Below are 23,892 nucleotides of genomic sequence, written 5' to 3' on the forward strand. Positions count from 1 at the left end.
ATTAAAATGACCATGCGCAAACTTGCAGGAAACGAGCACAAGAGCAGTTTATGGGAGGAAAGAATTTGATTGGAGAATTAGGGTCTTAAGGTCACTGCCTCGGTGAGAGTGATTATGAGTACGAGAGGATCCCAGAATCAGGTCTGAGCAACAGTTAGGAATTCAGAGGTCAGTTAAGGGCTATATATATGTGAGGGAGGAGGGGGTAGTATTTGTTAACAGTCTGAATGGCCCAGTGGAAGAAGCTGTTTGAGAGGTGCTTGTATGCACAATAAATTTCTGTTGCAGAGATGTGGGGGTCTGATTTATTTGACTAAACAAGGGGGCCCAAGCTCCCATAAAGTAGGGCGAAATATTTTTTCTCTGAAAAAATATGATTCATGCCATAGAATAACTATTACTACAAAGGTCCCACAGGGTAGTAACAATAAATAACGTTAACTGCATGTTAGCACAGTAAGTACTAATACAGTAAAATTATTTCTCTGTAAAGTACACATTTTGCATTAAAATGTTTGTTGTCATCATATGATAACATGACAAGATGTGAGAAGTTAATGATAAGTCTGTGATATTGCCTGCCACACAGACTAAAGCTAATCAGACCTCTGTCAGACCTTTGTCAAAGATCATAGCCAGAGCCTTTTAAGGACCTGGGTATTAATACCTGTGGTAACTACAACTAAAAAACAAAACAACACAAAAAAACCCCACCTGTGCTTAGAGCAAGCCATAAAGAATGAGAAACAGCAACTCCAACTCTGACCCTATGATTGTCAGCTGGAAAAAACAATGGAGTGCCCACTCCGGGTCAGGGATGAGTTCAAGTATCTCGGGATCTTGTTTATGTATAACTGTATAGATCAGTGTTTCCCAACCACTGTGCTGTGGCACATAGGTGTGGCGTGAGAAATGATTAGGTGTGCTGTGGAAGATTATCTGGACCTCTACTAAATGGTTGAGATGCCACTTAATGGTTTACGTATTTGTCATGCAAACACAAGTACAGTAGAATTTACAGTTGAAGAAAAATCAAATAAAGTGCCAAATTATAATTAAATTAATAACAAAAACTATCCCGGGCATTGGATACAGATTATTTCAAGTAGCATGCCAGCAAACATTGCTGGTTTTCATTCCATCAAAGGAAAGTATTATATCAAAAAACAAAATATATATTTTTTAAATCTGCAACTATGAAAAAGTGCAAAACACTCACATTCAGGCCATTTCTGATTGAATGCTACTGTGCAAAATCATTTTTGCTTTGCAAAAAATAAAAATAAAACAAAAACAGTGCAAATCTGGTTTGTTGACTTGGTTCAGACACAGCCAGGTGGAACCTTTTGAGAGCCATTGGTTTCTGGTTCTGTAGGGCACAGGAACTCGTGTAGACCAGGAATTCAAGTCAACGATGTATCCGAACAGCAGAATATGCCATCTCCTTAACTTGTAACTTATAACTTATAACTTGTCTTATACAGGTGTAATAGCATATCAGAAAACTCAGTTCCTCCCATATGCTAATTATATGTAAGGATGAGTGATGGGCATGCAATGGTGATCTTTGTGTTGGAGTTTTTGCTCCACCTTTTGACAGATGAAAGAGGCATGAACCCACAGGCATTGTTTAGAGGGTTGACACATTTGTTGTCGAACCATTTTACTGCAATCAGACCTTCTTCAGATCTGTAACCACAGGCCCTTCTTCATTAGGTTTTGGTCTGCCATCAGGGGAGCTCCACCAGTGCAGTTTGGCCATACAGTACCTGATACCCAAGGAGGTGTGCAAGTTCTGGACCAAGCTGAAACTTGTGAAGAGCTGAGGTTCTATTTATCAGTTTGCATAGTGTTTTTTACAACTTTGACTTCTAGAGGTAGCTTCTGTTCCTCTTCACTGAGGGCAACATATGCAAAGGGGACAGAACGTGGACGGAAGAAGTGTGGGGTGACATCACTCTTCACATGAATACCAGCTTTCCAAACTTGAGAAGCTGGAGAAGTACCAAGGGTTCAGCGAAGAGCTCAAGAAGATGTGGAGGGTGAAGGTAACAGTGGTCCAAGCGGTAATCAGAGCACTAGGTGTAGTGACTCCCAAGCTAGACAAGTGGCTCCAGAGATCCCAGGAACAACATTTGAGATCTCTTTCCAGAAGAGCGCAGTGCTAGTAACAGCTAAGATACTGCGCAGGACCCTCAATCTCCCAGGCCTCTGGTAGAGGACCCGAGATTGGAGGATAGACCGACTGCAGGGGTGAGAGGGGAATTTTGTTTTTTTGTTTTTTTTTTAAAGTTCCCATCTCGTCCTGTCAGCTTGAGGGTCCACCACTTCTATGTCTGGTTGGTTAGCCATCACCAACTTGTCTGTCTATCTGGAAGTCTGTCAGGATTTTAGCTCGGTCATTCTCGACCAGATGGCCAGTAATGCGTTACAAGTAACATGTTACTGTAATCCAATTACTTTTTCAAGTAACGAGAAATGTAAGGGATTAGCATTGCAAAAAAGTAATTATATAACTGTTACCTTCCCGTAAGCATGCTGCGTTACTGTGTTACTAAAGTGTTGTGATTTTGTTTGTGAGAGTGTCTCATGACAATGATGTAAGCACGTGCGGTGCACGTGGCAGCAACAGACGTGTGTCGATCAACAATGGATAATATGGAGTGTGGGAGAGAGTACAACCATGCAGCGTTTAAAGGGTGGATGTACTGAAATTACTTTAAGTTTTAGTCCGTAAAAAGTGACAAAAACATTAGCGTCCGCTGTACACTCTGCGTGGGAAGAAAACTTCTTTCGACAGCGAAAAATTTAACTTCAAATCTCAAGCACCTAGCAAGCCGCCACGGGAGTGTGAAATTCACTGAGAAATCTCTAAATCCTCCCACTGACACGACACTGACAAACCTCCATCGGCCCCACTCCTGCTAAATGGGTGAAAATGCATTTAAGAGCAACAGGACTTAGTGCCACTGAATCTTTGATTTTATTTATTTTTTGCTGTGTTTTACTTGAATCTATTTGAAAGAGCGAGTGTTAACACAAAACATTATTTTATTTTATATGCTGGAATATGCTGCCCCAAGTGGAGGAGTTCAAGTATCTCGGGGTCTTGTTCGCGAGTGATGGGAGAAGGGAGCCGGAGATCAACAGACGGATTGGGGTTGCAGCTGCAGTAATGCAGCCGCTGCCTTTTTTGTTTGTTTGTTTTATGAACTTGCCAATTCCTGAGCATTGCTGTAATTCTGCAGTAAAGCTATTCCACAGTTTTACTCCATAAATAGTTACGCAAAAAGTTTTAACATTTGACCGTGCTTTAAGGATCTTCAGATTCAACTTACCGCTTAGTTCATAGTCTCCTTCTCTGTCATAGAACATCCTCTGTATATTTCCTGGTAACATATTGTATCTAGCTTTATACATAATTTTTGCCGTTTTGTATTTTATAAGATCCATAAACTTCAGTATTTTTAATTTCAAAAACATGGTGTTAGTATGGTCTCTATATCCAGCTTTACTAATCATCCTGATTGCTTTTTTTTAAATTTTACATATTGGTTGAAGTGAAGTTTTATATGTGTTTCCCCAAATTTCCGCACAGTATTCCAAATATGGCAATATAAGTGAACAGTAAAGTACCCGGAGTGATTTGGAAGGCAAACAATATTTAACTTTACTCAGTATGGAGACACTTCTTGACAGTTTAGCTTGTAAATACTTTATATTAGGTTTCCAGCAGATTTTGTTATCTATTATCACACCCAGAAATTTGACATTATTTACTAATAACTTTGCTTCGGCATCTTTTTTATAATTTCCGAATAACATAAATGTCGTTTTTTCCAAATTTAATGATAACTTATTTCTATCAAACCATGTTTTCAGTTTAATCATTTCTTGTGTGACAATTTCCAAAAGCTGCTGTAAGTTCTCTCCAGCACAAAAAATATTTCTATCATCTGCAAATAGAATAAACTGTAATATATCTGATGTTCTACATATATCGTTGATATAGAGGATAAACAGCTTTGGTCCCAATACTGACCCCTGCAGCACTCCACAAACAATGTCCATACACTCTGATTGATGTTCCCCAATTTTCACAAATTGCTTCCTGTCTCTCAAATAACTCTTTACCCACTCTAACACCACTCCTCTAATGCCATAATACTCCAATTTATCGAGTAATATTTCATGATTAATTGTATCAAAAGCTTTTTTTAGGTCGATGAATATACTAGCTATACATTGTCTTTTATCTATATTGTTAGTGATATTTTCGATCAATTCTATTAATGCCAATGATGTTGATCTATTTGATCTGAAACCATACTGACTATCCGTTATTATTTTGTGTTTGTCTATAAATTTGTCGAGTCTATTAATAAAAAATTTTTCCAGTATTTTTGAAAATTGAGAAAGTAGAGAGACAGGCCTATAATTTGTGAATTGGTGTTTATCTCCATTTTTGAACAATGGTGTTACTTTAGCTATTTTCATTTGTGTCGGGAATGTACCAGTTTGTATGGACAAATTGCAGATATGTGTTAAGGGTTTGGAAATGCCCTCTATCACTTTTTTTGACTATTTCCATATCTATGTCATCAGAGTCTGTAGAGTTTTTTGTTTGTAATTTCCCAACAATATCAATGATTTCCTTTTCTTCTACTGCCGTTAAGAACATTGAATGAGGATTGCGATCAATGAATCTGGTTTCTTTCTCTACCGAATCTGTCATATCAGGAATTGTTTCAGCCAAGTCTGGCCCAACACTTACAAAGAATTTGTTGAAATCATTTACCACATCGCTCATATTATTAATGTTTCTATCATTATTAGTGAAATACGAAGGATAGTCTGACTGTCCAGAGCCCTTTTTAATGATGGTATTTAATGTTTTCCAAATCCCTTTAGTATTATTTTTATTCATAATCAATAATTTCTCATAGTATTCCTTTTTACATGACCTCAAAATACTCGTTAATTTATTTTTATATTTCTTATATTTATTTTCAGCTTCTATACTTCGGTTCATTATAAATTCTCTGTATAAGGTATTTTTCTTCTTACATGCATTTTGCAATCATTTTGTAATCCATGGGCATTCTGCATATTTTTGTTTTTTACTATATTTCCTTACTGGGCAACGACTATTATATAACATTTTAAATTTTCCTAAAAAAATCTCATAAGCTTTATCAATATTTTTTTCCCTATACAGCGTCTCCCATTCTTGCTTGAGCAAATCATTTTTAAATGCATTTATTGACTCTTCTGTTCTCATTCGTTTGTATTTTACTATATTTTCCTGTGTAACCTTCCTATAATTTTTATTATACACTATAAAAACAGGTAGGTGATCACTGATATCATTTATTAAAAGACCACTTATGGATCTATTTTCTATTTCATTTGTAAATATATTGTCTATTAAGGTTGCCGATTGTGCTGTGATCCTGCTGGGTTTAGTGATCATTGGACAAAGTCCCAAGCTATACATTGTATTAATAAACTCCTCTGTCATTTTCTGTTTGCTTGGATTTAATAGATCTATGTTAAAATCCCCACAAATGAAGATGACTTTTTGGTTTGTCCTAGTGAATATTTTATCTACCCACTCCTTAAAAATTTCAGTATTTGAACCTGGTGTTCTATATATACAGCTTACAATGACATTTTTCTCTTTTCCCATACTAATTTCTATTGTTACACACTCTAATATATTATCTACCGCCATCGACATTTTTTCTACCATCTTGTATTTTAAATTTTTGTCCACAAACAAGGCCACACCACCGCCATTCTTATTCTTTCTATTTATAAGATTTAATTCATATCCATCTATTACAAAGTCCCCACCTTTCTCTTTATTAATCCATGTCTCAGATACTGCAATCACACTGAATGGATGTGTAAATTTGCTTAAATATTCTCTTATTTTATGAAAATTTGCATATAAACTTCTACTGTTAAAGTGAATTATAGATATTTTACCGTCCACCTTGACAGTTTTGTTGAATTGATCATCATTATGATAATAGCAGGTATTTTTGATGTTAAAAAAGTTCAGTTCTGGATCAATGTCCTGCTCTGTGAAATGTGTTTTGTATTCCTTGTTTGCTGGTGAATTTATCTCCTGATTAGCAATCCTTTGTGATAACAATGTATAGATCCCAGATAATGAGTTACTTGATTGTTCCATCCTTAAATGTGTTACGCTTTTAGCTCGTTGTTGTCTTCTATTACCTGCTTGGATGACTGTAGATTGTTAGCCCAGCTCCTTGTCTTTGTAGTTATATTACTTGTTAATGTTTTCCAGATCCTGCATGCATTTGATGACCAACACTTTAGCTTCCTCCAGTGTGCCGTTAAGCTTAATAAATATTTTACAGTTTGTAGTCCAGGTATTCTGAATTTTTCCCAGTTTCTTTAAGTGTCGTGCTTTCTTCGCCATGTCAGCGTTGGATTTTGTTAGATGGTCATTCATGTAGACATTCGATCCTTTTAGTTTCCTCCCCTGCTTCAGCAGTGCATTCTTGTGTTTCCTGTTTACAAATCTCATGATGATAGCTGGTTTATCACTAGCCTTTGAGGGTGTGGTGATGTATTGCATCTCTGTGTAGTTCTTGAGCCGCAGCATGGCACACAAGAAGGCATTAAGGCATATTTATAATTGAGCTATTTGTAAATATTAGAGCTATTTCTTATATTATGTAAACTTTGGATTATGTAGTATTATTTACTGTCTGTTATTGTTATTGTCTTGGATCAACTGTAACCCACACAATTTCCTTACGGATTATTAAAGTATTCTGATTTAAAAGGGTCGCTAACATGGCCTAGAAAATCACTGAAGGACCTCTGTAGCATCCGCTGTCTCAAAAAGGCACGCAACATCTTGCAGGACTGCACAAACACAGGACACCAGGTGTTTAAGCTTCTGCCCTCTGGCAGTTATCTTGTGTATATGGTATTTATTTATTTGCTTGTCTCCATCATCACTGTTCCCACCTGACCTGAAGTAAACATGACTCCTAAAGCCTGTAATACAACAAAGGACATTACTAATGATTACTAATGATCACTGATTATACAAAACCTTACACACACTTTGATCTGTTCATATAGATCAGGGTGAGGAACTCCAGGCCTGAAAGGCCGGTGAACCTGCAGGTTTTAGATCTCACCCTGGGTCAGCACACCTGAATGAAATGATTAGTTCATTACAAGGCCTCTTCAAGACATGTTGAGGGGGTTATTAGCCATTTAATCGACTGTGTTGGATCAAGGACACATCTAAAACCTACAGCACACCAGCCCTTGAGGCCTGGAGTTTCCCCACCCCTGGTATAGATCATAATCTTGAGCTCATACAGCGTTCTGCATTCATGCAGCAACAACTCAACAGGAAGTAGTTTTATTCCAGCTGTGTGATGTTCAGATATCAGCTGTGAGTTTAACAGCTATAAAAACTATAAATATATCAACGGGTTATGGATGAAAGCACATCATTTCCCTAGGGATTAATAAAATATTCTGACCCTGAAATGGAAAATGCAGTTATGATGAATGTTCTCATGATCTGCTTCACTTTGTTTAATATGTTGCCTGTTTTCATGAACGATCAGATGCTATGAATTAAGATTTGGCGTTTTCTGCTCCCTTTCCTAAAGGATGTTCCAGTGTCTCCTCTGCTAAAGGAAGCAATAAAGGAAGCACTGAAGCTCCTTTCCTTAGTGTTTGGAAAAATGGAACAGCTCTTGTTATGGGCGCAACACAGATACTTCCGGGTCACGTCTGTCAATGAGGAACTGTCCTGAGCATTCACACGTGCAGGAAGGTCGTAAGAGGACACGGAGAGGCTCACCTGAAGTCTGACTGACCACTGTCAACCATAACAACACATACACATGCACACAGTGCAAGTGTGTTTGTCGTCATCACATCAGCTTTCTCCCGTAAGAACACCCAAGCTCCGCCTCCTCTCTCAATGTCATCATGGTGAAACCCCGCCCACACAGCTACAGGTGTAAGAATCAGGCAGCGCGTTTATCTTTTCAGTTACTGATCAGTCATGAATAGCGACTGTCTTAAATTAGATCAGAGACAGCTTCACTCTGTTTCTCATGATTACTGGTTAATCGATCAGTTATTGGCCGTTTTTCTCGATGCACCTCAGACCTGTCTGTCTCTCTGCAGACAGACAGGCGGACAAACTGCGTCATGCTGCGGGTCTCCCTTCTGCTTCCTCCACTGAAGCTGCTGATCTTCCTCCCACTAACTCACCCTCCTCCTCATTACTTTACGTTTCTCTCTCTCACACACACACACCCACCTTCAGGCTCCTGCGGATCGGCCTCTCGATGAAGGCGAGTTCCTGCAGCTCCTCCAGCGGGCCGCACAGCACGCCGGCCGGGCTCAGGGCCATCCTGCCGGGTAACATCTGGCTGTTAGAGGGGGGGCAGTCGTATCAGCTCCGACCATCCCTGTTGAGGGGGCGGGGGTTGCGGGGCTGTCACTAACCGTTTCCAAGGAGATCCCGGCTCGAGCTGAACGTCACTCCAGACTCCGTTCAAAAGTCTGACAAAGTCTCACGAACGCGCTCATTTGCACACGATGCAGCTATCAGAGATCCCAAACAAAACCCGTCCACACACTCACGGCACGATCTGCGGTTCGGCGCTCACAGAACTGCGATTCCTCCAGAAAAATCCCCCGTAACATCCCAAACTGTCACACCGTTACCGGGATGTGTCACACGTTTCCAAGCAGATCCAGTGCAGCGCAGAGAAGCCAGCCAGACTGCGTGTAAAAAGCTCCAGTTAACTCTTTTATTCCCCGAGGACTCTTCATTCACACCACACTCAGTCCAAAAGTCCGCACACGGAATTTATTCGGAGTAAATCCAAAGACTGAATGCAGGAAACCGCACAAACCGGGCGCGGGATGAATCAGATGGACCTCCTCTCCGGTTCGTCGCATATCTCCAAATATTCTGACAAAGTCCAGATCTTCTCCACCTGCTTCAGCTCCTCAGGGCTGCGGTGGGAGCGTCACGCAGAACTGCGGCTGCGCTCCTCCGTGCTCCTTTGAGTCCGTCATCCTCGACAGTGCACAACCGAACCGAATCGCCCACTCTACGTTCAGTGCTGGTCTGTCATACGCAGACCGGTACCGGACAGCGTCAAAGTTCACAGACGGTATCAGACTGATTTTCACACCAAAGGACGAAGAGGAGGAGGCTTCATCACCGTGAGTGACCCGTGAGCAGCAGAGCGGGCTGAGCGAACCTAAACGGAGTCATGAGGATGCAAGCCCGACCTGAACCGGGACCGAGAGATGAGCTGCAGGGCGTTAAGCTGGAGGCGCAGTGCAGCAGCTGATCCGTCTCCATGGAAACGACTGTCCGTGCTAATTCATAAAGTCCAGAACGTGTCTTCGATCTAGAACCCGCTCTCATTCTGAGCTGTCCCATCACCTGTAAACGCACCTGAAAGTTCAATAATCATCAAATAAAACTATCCACGTCACGTGCTTAAAATCCGCATTAATTTGTTTTATTTTGCAGGGTCAGGGTCACTTCCTGCATTCAGGGTTTTCTTCTTTTTTTTCTGAAATGTTTCTTTTTCCACGTGAACATGAAGCTCACAGCTTATGTGATGAATGCCTCACCTGTTAAGCTCTGAGATTGTTTCCTGTGTTCAATCATCATTTTAGAGCAGGTAATCACAGGTTAGCCCTGTTGGCCCTTTGTTAGATGCCTGGAGTTTCTGAATGACATGTAGTTGGGACAGAGCAGGCAGGTAAGCCACTTAAGTTACACTATCATACCGAGACAAAAAACACATAATGCAAAAAGATGGGGACAGGTGAGACCAGACAGACAGGAGGAGAAGGAGGAGGAGGAGAAGAAGAACAGGGGCTGACCTTCAGCTGCAGTCTCAGTGTCAGAGTTGGCTGACAGTCCGGCTCATGAAAGCTCAGAGTTGATCAGACCCTCAGACTCTGAACCAGAACCTTCTGCTGCACACCAGAGAGTGCTGCTTCCTGATTGGATGGTTTCACAGGTAGTACCCAGTCAACAGTTTGTTTTATTTTATTTTTATATGTTTGAATTTGTGGAACTTCCAACCACACTTGAATCCACTTGAATGTTGTTTTGTTTTTATCATCCAATTTGATTGTAATCAAACACTCAGTTCTGTGTTTACCAATTTTTTTCTTTAATGATTCTGATTTTGAATTAATTTAGGTTACATTTGTGTGTTTGAAATCATTGAATTTAAATGTGTGAGATGGGTTAGTAGTTGAGTCTTTGAAATTTTATCAGGCTGCTGTTGACTGACCGGGTTTAAACGATTGATACACAAATCAGTTAGTAGTTGTCTGGGCTGTTGTGAGTCTGGTTATGTGCATCGATCCTGTTTCCATCTGTGTTGTTGGTGAAGGCTGTTTTTCGGGTGCAGGACAGAAGATATTGCTGACAGCAGCTCTCGCAGTGTTTGAATTTTTGTCTTCAGCTTGGAGGAAACAAACACCGCTGACCCGCAGTCTTGACATCATTCAGCAGCAGCTGAGGCCAAAACGCCATCATCTTGGATGACCCGCTGCTGTTCACACGCTGCTGGCATTAACGAGAAACACAGAGAGCAAACCGTTTCCTGTTCCCCTGTCTGACATGGCAGTCTCTGAGCAGAACCTGGATGACTACAGTATCTACAGTCACCTGGCAGACGAGGAGCTGCTGCAGATCGCTGTTGAGAGAAGCTTGTCTGATAAACAGGCTTCATCATCATCATCATCCAAACAAACCCTAACCCAAAGGGGTGCAGACAGTTCCTGCACCTGAACCTGCCCCCCACATCCAAAATTGTATAAACCCTCCCACAGCCCTGTCACAGTTTCAATTCAATTCAATTCAATTCAGTTCAATTCAATTCAATTCAATTCAATTCGATTCAGTTTTATTTATATAGCGCCAAATCACAACATAAGTCGCCTCAAGGCGCTTCATAGATACAGAGAAAAACCCAACAATCATATGACCCCCTATGAGCAAGCACAGTGGGAAGGAAAAACTCCCTTTTAACAGGAAGAAACCTCCGGCAGAACCAGGCTCAGGGAGGGGCGGCCATCTCCTGCGACCGGTTGGGGTGAGAGAAGGAAGACAGGATAAAAGACATGCTGTGGACATGCTCTACAAGGTCTACAAGAGGTGAGTCAGTTTGCAATGAAATAGAGCTCAGAGGATGGAAACATCCACAAACATCAGAAAGCAGCAAGAGATCAATAGACGTTTCAGAGTGAGTGTCAGACAGTCTGGAGATGGTTGCAGGGTGTGTGTGTTGGGTGGGTGGGTGGGGGGTGGGGTTGTTTCTGACTTGCTCTGTGCTTGTGACTCTGTCGTTCTACTCATGTTCTGTGTTTGTTCTGACTATCTGTTGGTTCTGTTATGGTGGTTTTAACTCTGTGTTATTCCAGTGCAGCGGCTCTGTGTTGGATCTGACTCTGGCTCCAAGTCTGTGGTTCTGAAGGTTTGTGTGTTTCCTCAGAGAGGTCAGTTCATTACAGTCCATCATCATGAATGGGGATGCAGAGGCTCTGATGGAATTGGTCCAGAGGCGGTTAAGCAGCCTTATGGAGCCAAATGATAAAGGCTGGATCGCTCTTCGTGAAGCTGCTTATTATGGACAGCTGCAGTGCATTAGGATCCTGGTCAGAGGTCAGGACACCTACTGCTTTCTGCTTCTCATTAAGCCTCTAACAACGCCTCTTACCTGATTCAGCCGTTAAATGTGATGTTAATCACCAATAAAGCTTTACTTTGTGTTTTGGTTGATTTGTCATTTTTGTCTGTGAAGGTTCTCAGTCATCCAGGTCATCGTAGTCAAAGGAGCTTGCAAAGAAAAGTGTCTGGACTTCTTTACGTTGCTTGAAGACGTTTCACCTCTCATCCGAGAAGCTTCTTCAGTTCTAAGGTCAAATGGTGGAGAGTCCCAGATATAAACCTAGTGGGAGTAACCCCCCACAGAGGGACAAAAGGACCCCCTGATGATCCTCTAATCGCCTGAGCCAAGGTGTGAAACTGGGTGTGGGTCCCAATCAGCCAGAGTTTCGGGTGTGTTCACTGTGAAACCTGGCCCCACCTTATCATGCGAATTCCTGAGATCAGATGGCCCAGGATGTGAGTGGGCGTTAAGGCGTCTGGGAAGGGATCTCAAAACTGGATTATAGATGGCAGAGAGTTGGTGTCGTAAACCCCCGCCTCTGTTCAAAGATGGTCGCTCACAGTGGACATAGATGGCTTCTTTCACTCCTCTTTCAAACCATCTGTCCTCTCTGTCCAAAATGTGAACATTGGCATCCTCGAAAGAGTGTCCTTTATCCTTAAGATGCAGATGGACTGCTGAGTCTTTTCCTGTGGAGGTGGCTCTTCTGTGTTGTGCCATGCGCTTGTGAAGTGGCTGTTGGGTCTCTCCAATGTAGAGGTCTGAGCATTCCTCGCTGCACTGTACAGCATACACCACATTGTTAAGTTTGTGTTTTGGCGTTTTGTCTTTCGGGTGAACCAGTTTCTGTCTGAGCGTGTTGCTGGGTCTGAAATGCACCGGGATGTCATGCTTGGAGAAAACTCTCCTGAGTTTCTCTGATACACCGGCTACATAGGGGATGACAATGTTGTTGCGTCTGTCCTTCTTATCCTCCCTCGCTGGTGTCTGGTCTTCTTTTCTGTGCCTCTTTGCTGACTTTAAGAACGCCCATTTAGGATAGCCGCACGTTTTGAGTGCTTCCTTTACATGTGTGTGTTCCTTCTTTTTTCCTTCAGGCTTAGAGGGAACATGTTCTGCCTGGTGGTGTAGGGTCCTAATTACTCCAAGTTTGTGTTCCAAAGGGTGATGGGAGTCAAAGAGGAGGTACTGGTCCGTGTGTGTGGGTTTCCGGTAAACTTCGATGTTGAGTTTGCCGTTCTCTTTAATGTGCACAGCGCAGTCCAGGAAAGGCAAACAGTTATCCTTTGTGTCTTCCCTGGTGAACTTGATGTTTTTATCCACAGCGTTAATGTGCGCAGTGAAGGATTCCACTTCTTGTGTCTTGATTTTGACCCAGGTGTCATCCACATATCTGTACCAGTGGCTGGGTACTCTTCCTTTGAAAGAGCCAAGAGCCTTCCTTTCCACTTCCTCCATGTAAAGGTTGGCTACAATAGGTGACACGGGGGAGCCCCTTCGTTGTACTTGAAATATGTAGTGGTGAGGCAGAGGTCTAACAGTGTGCAGATCTGATCGGGTGTGAAGTTGGTCCTGTCCTCCAAGGAGCTGTCTTCTTGTAGTCGTTTTCTGACAGTCTCCACGGCCTCCGTGGTGGGTATGCAAGTGAAGAGAGAGACTACATCAAAGGACACCATGGTTTCATCTGGATCCAGGGTAAGTTTCTGGACCTTGTCGGTGAAGTCGGTGGAGTTCTTGATGTGGTGTGGGGTGTTCCCCACGAGAGGAGCAAGGATGGTAGCAAGGTGTTTAGCAATGTTATAAGTGGCTGAGTTTATGCTACTGACTATGGGTCTGAGTGGGACAGCTTCCTTGTGGATATTAGGAAGTCCATAGGTGCAGGGTATGGTATCCCCTGGGTAAAGGCGGTGATATGTAAGGCGGTCAATAATTTTGTCCTTTTCAAAGTCTTGAAGGCAAGCTATAACTTTCTTTTTGTAGCTGCTTGTGGGGTCTCGCTTTAGGGCTTCGTAGGTATTGTTGTCACTGAGGAGAGTAGTGATCTTTGTATGGTAATCTGTAGTGTTTAGGACCACGGTGCATCTTCCCTTATCAGCTGGTAAAACAGTGATGTTGTGGTCTTTGCTCAGGGAAGCGACGACCTTCTTTTCCTGTATTGTGAGGTTGGATGGAGGGACTGGAGAGCGTGGCTGAGACTTTCATCCTGATTTGCTCTGCTTCTGTCTGTGATAATTTGTTAATCCGTATGGCAGATTCTGTGGCTGTGATGAGGTCCAATATGGGCAACTGTTGTGGAGAAATGGCAAAATTGAGTCCTTTGGCTAATACTCTCTTTTCAGGTTCAGTGAGAATCCTGTCTGAAAAGTTCTTAACCCATTTCTCCTGACTGACTTCAGGTGTGTTTTCTTCTCTGGGTTGTGTAGGTTCAGACTGAGGAGTGTGTGTTTTTGAAAGCAAGGTGTGAAATTTCCTGCGTTGTCTTTCTTTTCCTTTACAGTGTTGGGCCTGCTGAGCCTTGTCCACAAACTTGTAAACCTCTTCTAAGATTGGAGAGGGTAGAAGGATTTCCAGTTCCTGCAGGGTCTGGCTGATCTTGATCTGGAGGGCATTTTTGTTTCACATTTAAAAAAACAAAAAACCTTCTGCTCGAACCTTGAGCTACGGTTGGGCAAACCCTCCAGTTTTATGTCTGTAACATGACATCTGACTTCAAATGTTTCTTCTTCAGATTTTCAGCTTCATTCACCTGCTTATGTTTTTATGTCCACACTGTTCATTCATGATGGAAAAATGTGCTGATATGCAACACAATGTTAGGCTTCTTTATTAATTTACTGTAAGGGTGACATGATCATAACCTTCTGGGAAATCCAGATTTTTGTTTCCTGTACATGGACCCTTTGTACAGGTCCATGCACATGTAGTTAAAATAGTTAACTTGTTACAAGACGAGATAAACATTCCTTTATAGCTCTCCTGAAACACCAAGTGCTGGCTATGTCCTCTAGAGAGGGTAAGGGACAACTGATGATCTTTTGTGCTGTCTTAATGACTCTCTGCAGGTTCTTCTTGTTCGCTACCAAGCAATTAACATACGAAACTGTGATTCAGTAGGTGAGGACACTCTCTGTGGTGCTGTGGTAAAAAGCTACCATTAGGTTCTTATCCAGATGGTTTTTCCTCAGCGTCCTAAGGAAGTGGAGTCTTTGTTGCAGTTTGTCAGCCAGGATTCCAGGAATGATCGTATTGACTGATGATGGTACTCAAGGTGGCAGAGCTCTTTTTTAAAAAAAATAACTCAGCCCTTATGTAAATACTAGGCCTCTTAGGTGAGTATGTTTATCCAATCAGTTTTCAGGAATCCCTACCAGCTTAACATTCTTACTTAAATATGGTCACTTTTTACTTAAAGAAAAAAAACAAACCCTGCGAACCAATAAGTGAGGTCAGAGATGACATGCCTGGTCAATGGTTTTTCACCACATTCACCCAGTGATCAGTCAATGTGAGATCTGACCTCTAAACCACAAGACAGACTCTTCAGGAGAGGTCATGTGGAGGTCAGTGATGCTTCAGCTTCACGTGTGAAGGATGCTTACATTAAAACATTTGACTAAACTTGCTAAGAAATTAAAGACATCTGTAGACCTTGTTACTGAGAGCAGGTCATAACCGAAGGAAGTCTAGTAGAACAGACTGCTAAAAGAAGTAATACCATTAGTTAATGATTCAGTCTTGAATATGATCAACCTCTCTCTTATAATTTCCTATGTACCACAGGCCTTCAAGCCGGTAGTAAATAAACCATTACTTTAAAAGGCATCATTTGACCCTTTAAGTAAGGCCAATCTCTAACCTTCCTTTCATTCCAAAAATTCTTGAACGAGCAGTTGTCAAACAGCTAACAGGTCATCTGCAAAGGAATGGCTTATTCGAAGAGTTTCAGAGCCCATCACAGTACAGAAACAGCTTTAGTGAAGGTTCCAAATGACCTTCTTATGGCCTCTGACAATGGACTCATCTCTGTGCTTGTCCTGCTAGACCTCAATGCAGTGTTCGATACTGTCGACCATAATATCCTATTAGAGCGATTAGAGCATGATGTAGGTATTACAGGTGCTGCAATGCAGTGATTTGTATCATATCTATCTAATAGACTCTAATTTGTTCATGTAAATGGAGAGTCCTCTTCCACAGAGTTCCACAGGGTGCTAGGACCAATTCTGTTTACATTATGCTTCCCTTAGGCAGTATCATCAGAAGGCATAGCATACATTTTCGCTGCTATGCAGATCACACCCAACTCTACCTATCTGTGGAGCCAAAGAACACACACCAAATGGTTAAACTTCAGAAATAGAATAGAATAGCCCTATATTGTCATTGTACATGTACAACAAAAATGTGGGTTACTCATACCATGCCTCAGATTTGTGAGATGATTGGACAGAGCCTGAGAGTGGGGGGATAGGGCTTGTTTACAGTTGGAATGGCCCAGAGGAAGAAGCTGTTAGTGTTAGTTAGTGTCTGGAGGTGTGGGACCTCCATGGTTGGCAGAGGGCAGCCAGTGATTTTTTTGGGTGGTGTTAATTACCCTCTGTGCAGCCTTCCTGTTTTCAGTTGTGGCCCCTGTGTACCAATCACACAAGCAGTAGGAAAGCATGCTCTCCACTGAGGAGCTGTAGAAGACCAGCAGCAGCTTTTGGTCCAGGTTAGTCTTCCCCAGGACACGGATCAAGTGTACCTGCTGAAGACTAAAGACTCTGGTCTGCTTCCCCCAACTTCCTTACTACACCCCCACAAATTGTCTTACAGTATGGGTGTCAGACTTGTTAAAATCCAGTGGCACCAAGGCATTATACAATAAAATAATGTGATTAGTACATAAGTAAAATAAATTCCTATACAGGGGCAATGGTGTTGTGAGTCTAGGTGAGATCAGCAGAGCTGCAGGTGCCCAAAAACCTGAAAGTGGAGACGTATTTCACCCATGCTCCGTTTATAAGGAGAGGGGAGTGGACCTGTGTGTGCCCTCTGAAGTCCATGATGAGTTCTTTTGTTTTAAGGACATTTAGCTTCAGGTTATTTTCTGATCCCCAGTGGGACAAATTCTCTACTGCCGTCCTTGTACACTGTCTCATCTCAATCACAGATCAGCCCTACTACGGTGGTGTCATTGTCGTACTTGACGATCAATCAGTTAAATGAGTTCAACTGATTGAGATCTGTCTTAAAGACTTAAAGAACTGGATGATGACTGTCCTGTTTCTCCATCCATCCATCTTCTTCCACTTTATCCGGGGCCGGGTCTACTCTGAACCCCTCCCGGATGGCCGAACTTCTCACCCTATTTCTAAGGGAGAGGCCAGCCACCCTTCGGAGGAAGCTCATTTCTGCCGCTTGTATCCGCGATCTCGTTCTTTTGGTCACTACCCACTGCTTGTGGCCATAGGTGAGTGTATGGACGTAGATCGACCAGTAAACTTAGAGCTTAGCTTATACACTCAGCTCCCTCTTCACCACGACGGACTGGTGCAGCGTCCGCATCACTGCGGCCGCAGCACCAATCCGTCTGTTGATCTCCGGCTCCCTTCTCCCATCACTCGCGAACAAGACCCCGAGATACTTGAACTCCTCCACTTGGGGAAGGTACTCATCCCCGACCCAGAGTGGGCACTCCACCCTTTTCCGGCTGAGAACCATGGCCTCAGATTTGGAGGTGCTGATCCTCATTCCCGCTGCTTCATACTCGGCTGCGAACCATTCCAGTGTGAGCTGGAGGCCATCACCTGATCAGGCCAACAGAACCACATCATCTGCGAAAAGCAGAGATGAGATTCTGAGGCCACCAAAGTGAAAGCCCTCCGCCACTTGGCTGCACCTAGAAATCCTGTCCATAAAAATTATGAACAGAACCGGAGACAAAGGGCAGCCCTGGCGGAGCCCATCACCCACCGGAAACGAGTCCGACTTATTGCCGGCAATGCAAACCAAGCGGTTCGCACTGGATAGGGATCGAATAGCCCGTAGCAATGGGCCAGACACCCCATACTCCCCCAGCACCTCCCACAGGACACCCCGAGGGACACGGTCGAATGCCTTTTCCAAGTCCACAAAACACATGTAGACTGGTTGTGCAAACTCCTATGCACCCTCAAGTATCGTTGAGAGGATGAAGAGCTGGTCCAGTATTCCGCGACCAGGACGAAAACAGCATTGCTCCTCCTGTATCTGAGGTTCGACTAGCGGACAAACTCTCCTTTCCAGCACCCTGGCATAGACTTTCCCAGGGAGGCTGAGGAGTGTGATCCCCCTGTAGTTGGAACACACCCTCCGGTCCCCTTTCTTAAAGATGGGGACCACCACCCCGGTCTGCCAGTCCAGGGGTACTGCCCCTGATCTCCACGCAACATTGTAGAGGTGTGTCAACCAGGACAGCCCTACAATGTCCAGAACCTTCAGGAACTCGGGGCGGAACTCATCCACACCAGGGGCTCTGCCACCAAGGAGTTGTTTAACTGGCTCAGTAACCTCGCCCCTGGTGTTTATACACCTCTCTGTATTTAATCATGAATTATTATTATTAATCTCTGGCTCTTTTCCACAGCATGTATTCTACTCTGACTTCCTCACCTCACCTTCCTCCTCGGAAGTCAGTTGGATTAAGGAGGTCTATACACAGTGTAGGTAGAGCACAGCTTTCCCCTCCTGAGACGCCTGACTGTTTGCCCTCCAGGTCTCACTGTCGTTACCCACGTGAGCATTGAAATCTCCCAGTGGGATAACAGAGTCTCCAGGTGGAGCACCTTCCAGCACCCCACCCAGGGACTCTAAGAAGGCTGGGTACTCTGAACTGCTACTCGGCGCATAAGCGTAGATGACAGTCAGGACCCGTTCCCCGACCCTAAAGCGCAGGGAACAAACCCTCTCATCCACCGGGGAGAACACCAACATACCAGCAGCAAGCCGAGGGCATATTAGAATACCCACCCCAGCCCGCCGCCTCTCACCAGGGGCAACTCCAGACTAAGACAGAGTCCAGCCCCTCTCCAGGACACTGGTTCCAGAGCCCAAGCCATACGTAGAGGTGAGCCCGACTATATCTAGCCGGTACCTCTTAACCTCACGCACTAACTCAGGCTCCTTCCCCACCAGGTAACCCTATCCCGGGCAGGGTAAACTATTCCCTCAATGTTTTTTCTCATAAGGGTGTCCTGTTTCTAAATTCAGATAAAAGTGAGGTTATTGCACTCAGTCCTAAAAATCTTAGAAATATGGTATCTAACCAAAGTCTTAGTCTGGATGGCATTATCTTGGCCTCCAGTAACACTGTGAGGAGCCTTGGAGTCATTTATGACCAGGATATGTCCTTCAATGCACATATTAAACAAATATGTAGGACTGCTTTATTCGATATGTGCAATATCTCTAAAATTGGAAATATCCTGTCTCAGAGAAACGCTGAAAAACTAGTTCATGCATTTATTACTTCTAGGCTGGACTACTGCAATTCATTATTATCATGATGTCTTAAAAACTCCCTGAAAAGCCTTCAGTTAATCCAACATCCTGTCAGGGATTGATGAGAGAGCAGATTTCTCCTATATTGGCTTCCCTTCATTAGCTCCCTGTTAAATCCAGAATTTAAAATCCTCCTCCTCACACACAAGGTCTTGAATAATCATGCCCAATCTAATCTTAACGACCTTGTAGTACCATTTCACCCCAATAGAGCACTTCACTTTCGCACTGCAGGCTTACTTGTTCTTCCTATAGTATTTAAAAGTAGAATGGGAGGCAGAGCCTTCAGTTTTCAGGCCCCCCTTCAGTGGAACCAGCTTCCAGTTTGGATTCAGGAGACAGACACTATCTCTATTGTTAAGATTAGGCTTCAAACTTTCCTTTTTGCTCAATGATATAGTTAGGGCTGGATCAGGTGACCCTAAATCCTCCCTTAGTTACTCTTCAATAGGTATCGGTTGCTGGACGCTTCCCATGATGCATTGAGTTTTTCTTCTTCACTTACCCTTTTCCCCCCTTACTGTGTTTATACACCTCTCTGTATTTAATCATGAATTATTATTAATCTCCTGCTCTTTTCCACAGCATGTATTCTACTCTGTCTTCCTCACCTCACCCCAGTCATTCAGCAGATGGCTCCACCCCCCTGAGCCTTGTTCTACCTTCTTCCTGTTAAAAGGAAGTTTTTTCCTTTCCACTGTTGCCAAGTGCTTGCTCATCAGGGGTCTTCTGATTGTTGGGGTTTTCTCTGTATGTATTATTGTAGGGCCTTTACCTTACAATATGAAATGCCTTAGATGACTGTTGTGACTTAGTTCAATATAAATAAAATTCAATTCAATTGAATATGAGGCACACGACTCTCTGTACAAATGAATAGGATCTTATTTTTTATGGTTTCCACTTTCTGTGATGTGATTTCGTTTGCGTTTGCTGCATGTTCTCTGCATGTTTTCTGCATGTTAGAATGATAGGACATGTCTGACTTTAGGTCAGAAGGGACTTCAGCAGATGGATGAGCAAACACACTCAGTATGCTTGTTTACTCAAAGGAGGGTTTAAAAAAAAAAACAAACAATGCAGAGGGGTTCTATGAAGCACAGTCTGACATTTTACCTTTCTCTGCACTAAGCTGCACCTGACTCAGTGAACAGGGGTACCTTAAAGCATGGTACCGCTCTGATGCTGGCCAGTCAGCGAGGCAATGTTTCCAGTGTCGAGTTTCTTCTGAAGCATGGAGCTGACCTAAACATCACCAACAAGGCCCAGGAGACACCGCTGTTTGCAGATGAATTGTGACATCACAGTGACATAATACAGAAAGTGCTTTAGTGAAGGTGTCATAAGTACTACCTTCAGAGGTTTGAATAATATATATTTAAGGAGCTTGGAAAGAAAAACGACTTGATTTCTTTATGTTTCTTTAAGACATTTGATAGGTTTGTAGCTTGAACCCATCCGCTGGAACGTTGAAGGCAATATAATTACACTGCAAAGCAAGACACAAGTAGGCAAGCTTCTTCATGTTTCTCGTGCACGGGAGAGAACCGGATAGGCACCGTTCCTTCGCTTGACCCCAGTTGCTCTCGTCCGTTCTCCCGTACCACTGTTCTTTTATTGAGGTTACATGAATATGCATAAGTTCATTAACATATGACGTCTACATACACACAAAGAGTACCTTGCCTGTGTGTGTGTGTGTGTGTGTGTGTGTGTGTGTGTGTGTGTGTGTGTGTGTGTGTGTGTGTGTGGACTGCTGATCAAAGGGTCAAACATCCTTGGTCAGGAAGAGGGTAGCCTCCCCCTCACCCTGGATGGTTCATCCTAGATAACACGGTGAGGAAGTCCTGCAGTTCATCTAAACAAAGAGCACTTAGACTAGAACAGATGCAACTACGTTAATCCTACCATAAAACAATAAGACACGGTATGACCTCTCATGCTCCCAAAGTGCTGTCTAATACACACAAAGTTTGCAGACTATCAAGGATCAAAACCTCTACCAATCTACAACTAATCACAAAACTCTAAGCATATATAAGTAAATATTTCTAAGCATAAATGACAATCAACAATACAAATCTAACATTTCCCCCCTTTTTGACCTTTATGCTTGAAAAGTTCCCAGGTATGAATACCTCATGTCTGACAGTTTCAATGCAAACATTTTTATACTCAGCATATGTCAAATCACCCTAAATTACTGTAATGATACACAGTTTAACAAATGTATTAGCAGTTATCCCATTCCTCATTGATCTCATCTCATGGCAAACTGCATCCCACAAACAAACAAAGAAATTGTTAATTTAATAGTGAAAATAAGAAGATAACATTTTCAAAAACATCTCAGCTTGGTGGTGCTTCCTCCGGGTGTGCACATCACATGTCTCTCTGCAGAGTGGTTTAAGCTCTGCAAAGCGTCATGAATGTCTCTTCCAGTTGTTTCCATCACTGTCCATAGGACCAGAGTCCAAATGTATGTAGAATAGACATTCAAACATACCAGTTGGTTTTGTTGTTCGTCAACATGGGTCTCAGCTATTTCCAAGCTGCAGACCTCTCAGCACTCTAGTTTTATGGCCTCCACCAACCCCCATCACCTCATTCAAGCCTTCGTCCTGTGAGGGGGATATTTGACTATATATATATAGATATATGACTCCTTAATTGTCCACGCTCATGGGTACACCACTTGCATAGGTTTAATATTTGTAAATAAAACGGCTAATCACACAAATCACTGCAACAATAATAAAAAACATTGTTTAATGTTAATCCTTGGACCCCTCCTCTTGACGCATGGACACACCCATGCGTCAACTCACCAAACCTGGATTCCTGTCTTAAAGAAAAAGATTAGCTAGATCATATCCCAGGCAACATCAGGGCATCTCCTCCCCTGGAGCAGCACCACCCTGGACCTATAATCCTGCAATAAAAATGTTAGTGTGTTTTGCATATTAAGTTTGCTTAACACCTGGTTCTCCCAGGAGCCTGCATACACACCATCATGGCCTGGAAAGCAAAATCTGGAAGTAAAATCAAACTTCATACCTGTAAACAATTGTATCATAAGAACAAGAAGCATTCAACATCAGCAAGACAAGTGTCATGTGCAGGTTTTCTCAAATCAGTAAACTACAATTATTTTCATAAGTCGCCTCAGACATGGATCATCCCATGTACTCAGGCAACATTAATGTAATCGGTGACTGCTCTTAAGCAAAGTCACTCCACTTATATATTACTATGGGCTCAAAAGTGGCCAGCTAATGAGCCCATATCAAACTATCCCAGAAACACTGTATCTCTTATTTTGTTTTTCTCATGTCACTTGTCCGCTTCTGCCGAATCCTCTACACGCAGTCATAGAAAAACAAACATTAGCAACACAGTGACCATTGGTGGTCAGACGCAGGTCGACAGGTTCCAGAGGTGCCATAAAAAGACCATAAAGTTAGCCATCTATAGCTGTGGAAAGAAGTAACACCAGTTCTCAACACAGGAAATTTCACACATGTTATTCACATTATCAAAGTAGCCATCACATTTTCCCATCAACACAATGCAACAGCATCACCACTCATAACCTGTAAACACAGTTTTCCTCACACATAAACCCAGAAATCCTGTAGTAGGAAAAAACATCAACCAGTTGTCCTGGTATAAATCGCATCATCAATCCACATGAAGAACTGGCATGCTGTAAGAAAAGAAAATGCAAATATTAGCGCTTGCGCAGGCGTATGCATACTTTGTCACAGTTATCTCTGTGAGCAACACAAGCCTATGAATAACACACCTGATAAATGCACAGACACAGAAAATGGCATTTAAAAGGTTAAATCATCATGCAACCTCGAGTGTTGCTGTCATCTTTCTGCTCCTGTAAAAGGAAACACATGGGTTCATCTGCACCTTTGTCAGGTGGGGGTTAACTTCACACAATCATGTTCAGTCAGTCAGTCAGTTATTTTAAAATTCTCACTCATTCACTCAGTGGTTCCTTCTTTTGCTAATTGTGGAAATTATCATCGCATTCGTTTCCACGCTCAGCAAAACGACGTTATTTCAAAAAGAAAAATAATTTAGACTGGATTTCCTCGTTGAATCCTTTTTGGGGGGGACTCTCATTTCCTAATTGTCCCAAATAAGTGGCTTTCTCCTGAGCCCATTTTAAATGTGGAGAAACTCACTTGCAACAATTTTCTTGACGACGTGTAACGCTTTTAATTCCCAACTTGCAGATCTGCTCAAAGAAAAGAAATTCACAAGCAAAAATCAGTGCTTGTTCAAAAATGAAAAATAAAAAATAACAGAGATTATCAAACCAAACTTTCAGTGCACTGTGAAAGTATCAAAATAAAAAGGCCTTGTTAAGTCATGACACAAACTCCTCATCAACTTCACAACAGGAGAAGAATTATCAGCTAGATTCACTCCAAACCAACCATCAACTGCACAACACACAACATAACCCTAATGTCATATTAGCTATGAGTTTAATCACCAGGTCTGTGCTCTTCACTCATTTAAGCCACAGATCTATTTTATTCAATTTTTCCTTTTTCCCTTCATCATAAAACATGTGACATGCTGTCATGCACTTCACAAAAGACGTTTGTTCTGACGTATTCAGAGT

General features: G+C 42.6%; 1 protein-coding gene across 4 annotated transcripts in view; it reads right to left on the reverse strand.

Moving 5' to 3' along the window:
* ppp4r4 (protein phosphatase 4, regulatory subunit 4) overlaps positions 1–9,526 on the reverse strand; it is a 30,246-nt gene extending 20,720 nt beyond the window's left edge. For all 4 annotated transcript variants that reach the window (XM_014411772.3, XM_014411771.3, XM_014411770.3 and 1 more), the window contains exon 1: positions 8,333–9,526. In XM_014411772.3, coding sequence (XP_014267258.1) covers positions 8,333–8,440 — 108 coding nt within the window. In that variant the 5' untranslated portion in view covers positions 8,441–9,526. The remainder of the gene's footprint in view (positions 1–8,332) is intronic.
* Between the last annotated feature and the right edge of the window lie 14,366 nt (positions 9,527–23,892).

This window comes from Maylandia zebra, linkage group LG15 (assembly GCF_041146795.1).
Source record: "Maylandia zebra isolate NMK-2024a linkage group LG15, Mzebra_GT3a, whole genome shotgun sequence".
NCBI lineage: Eukaryota > Metazoa > Chordata > Actinopteri > Cichliformes > Cichlidae > Maylandia > Maylandia zebra.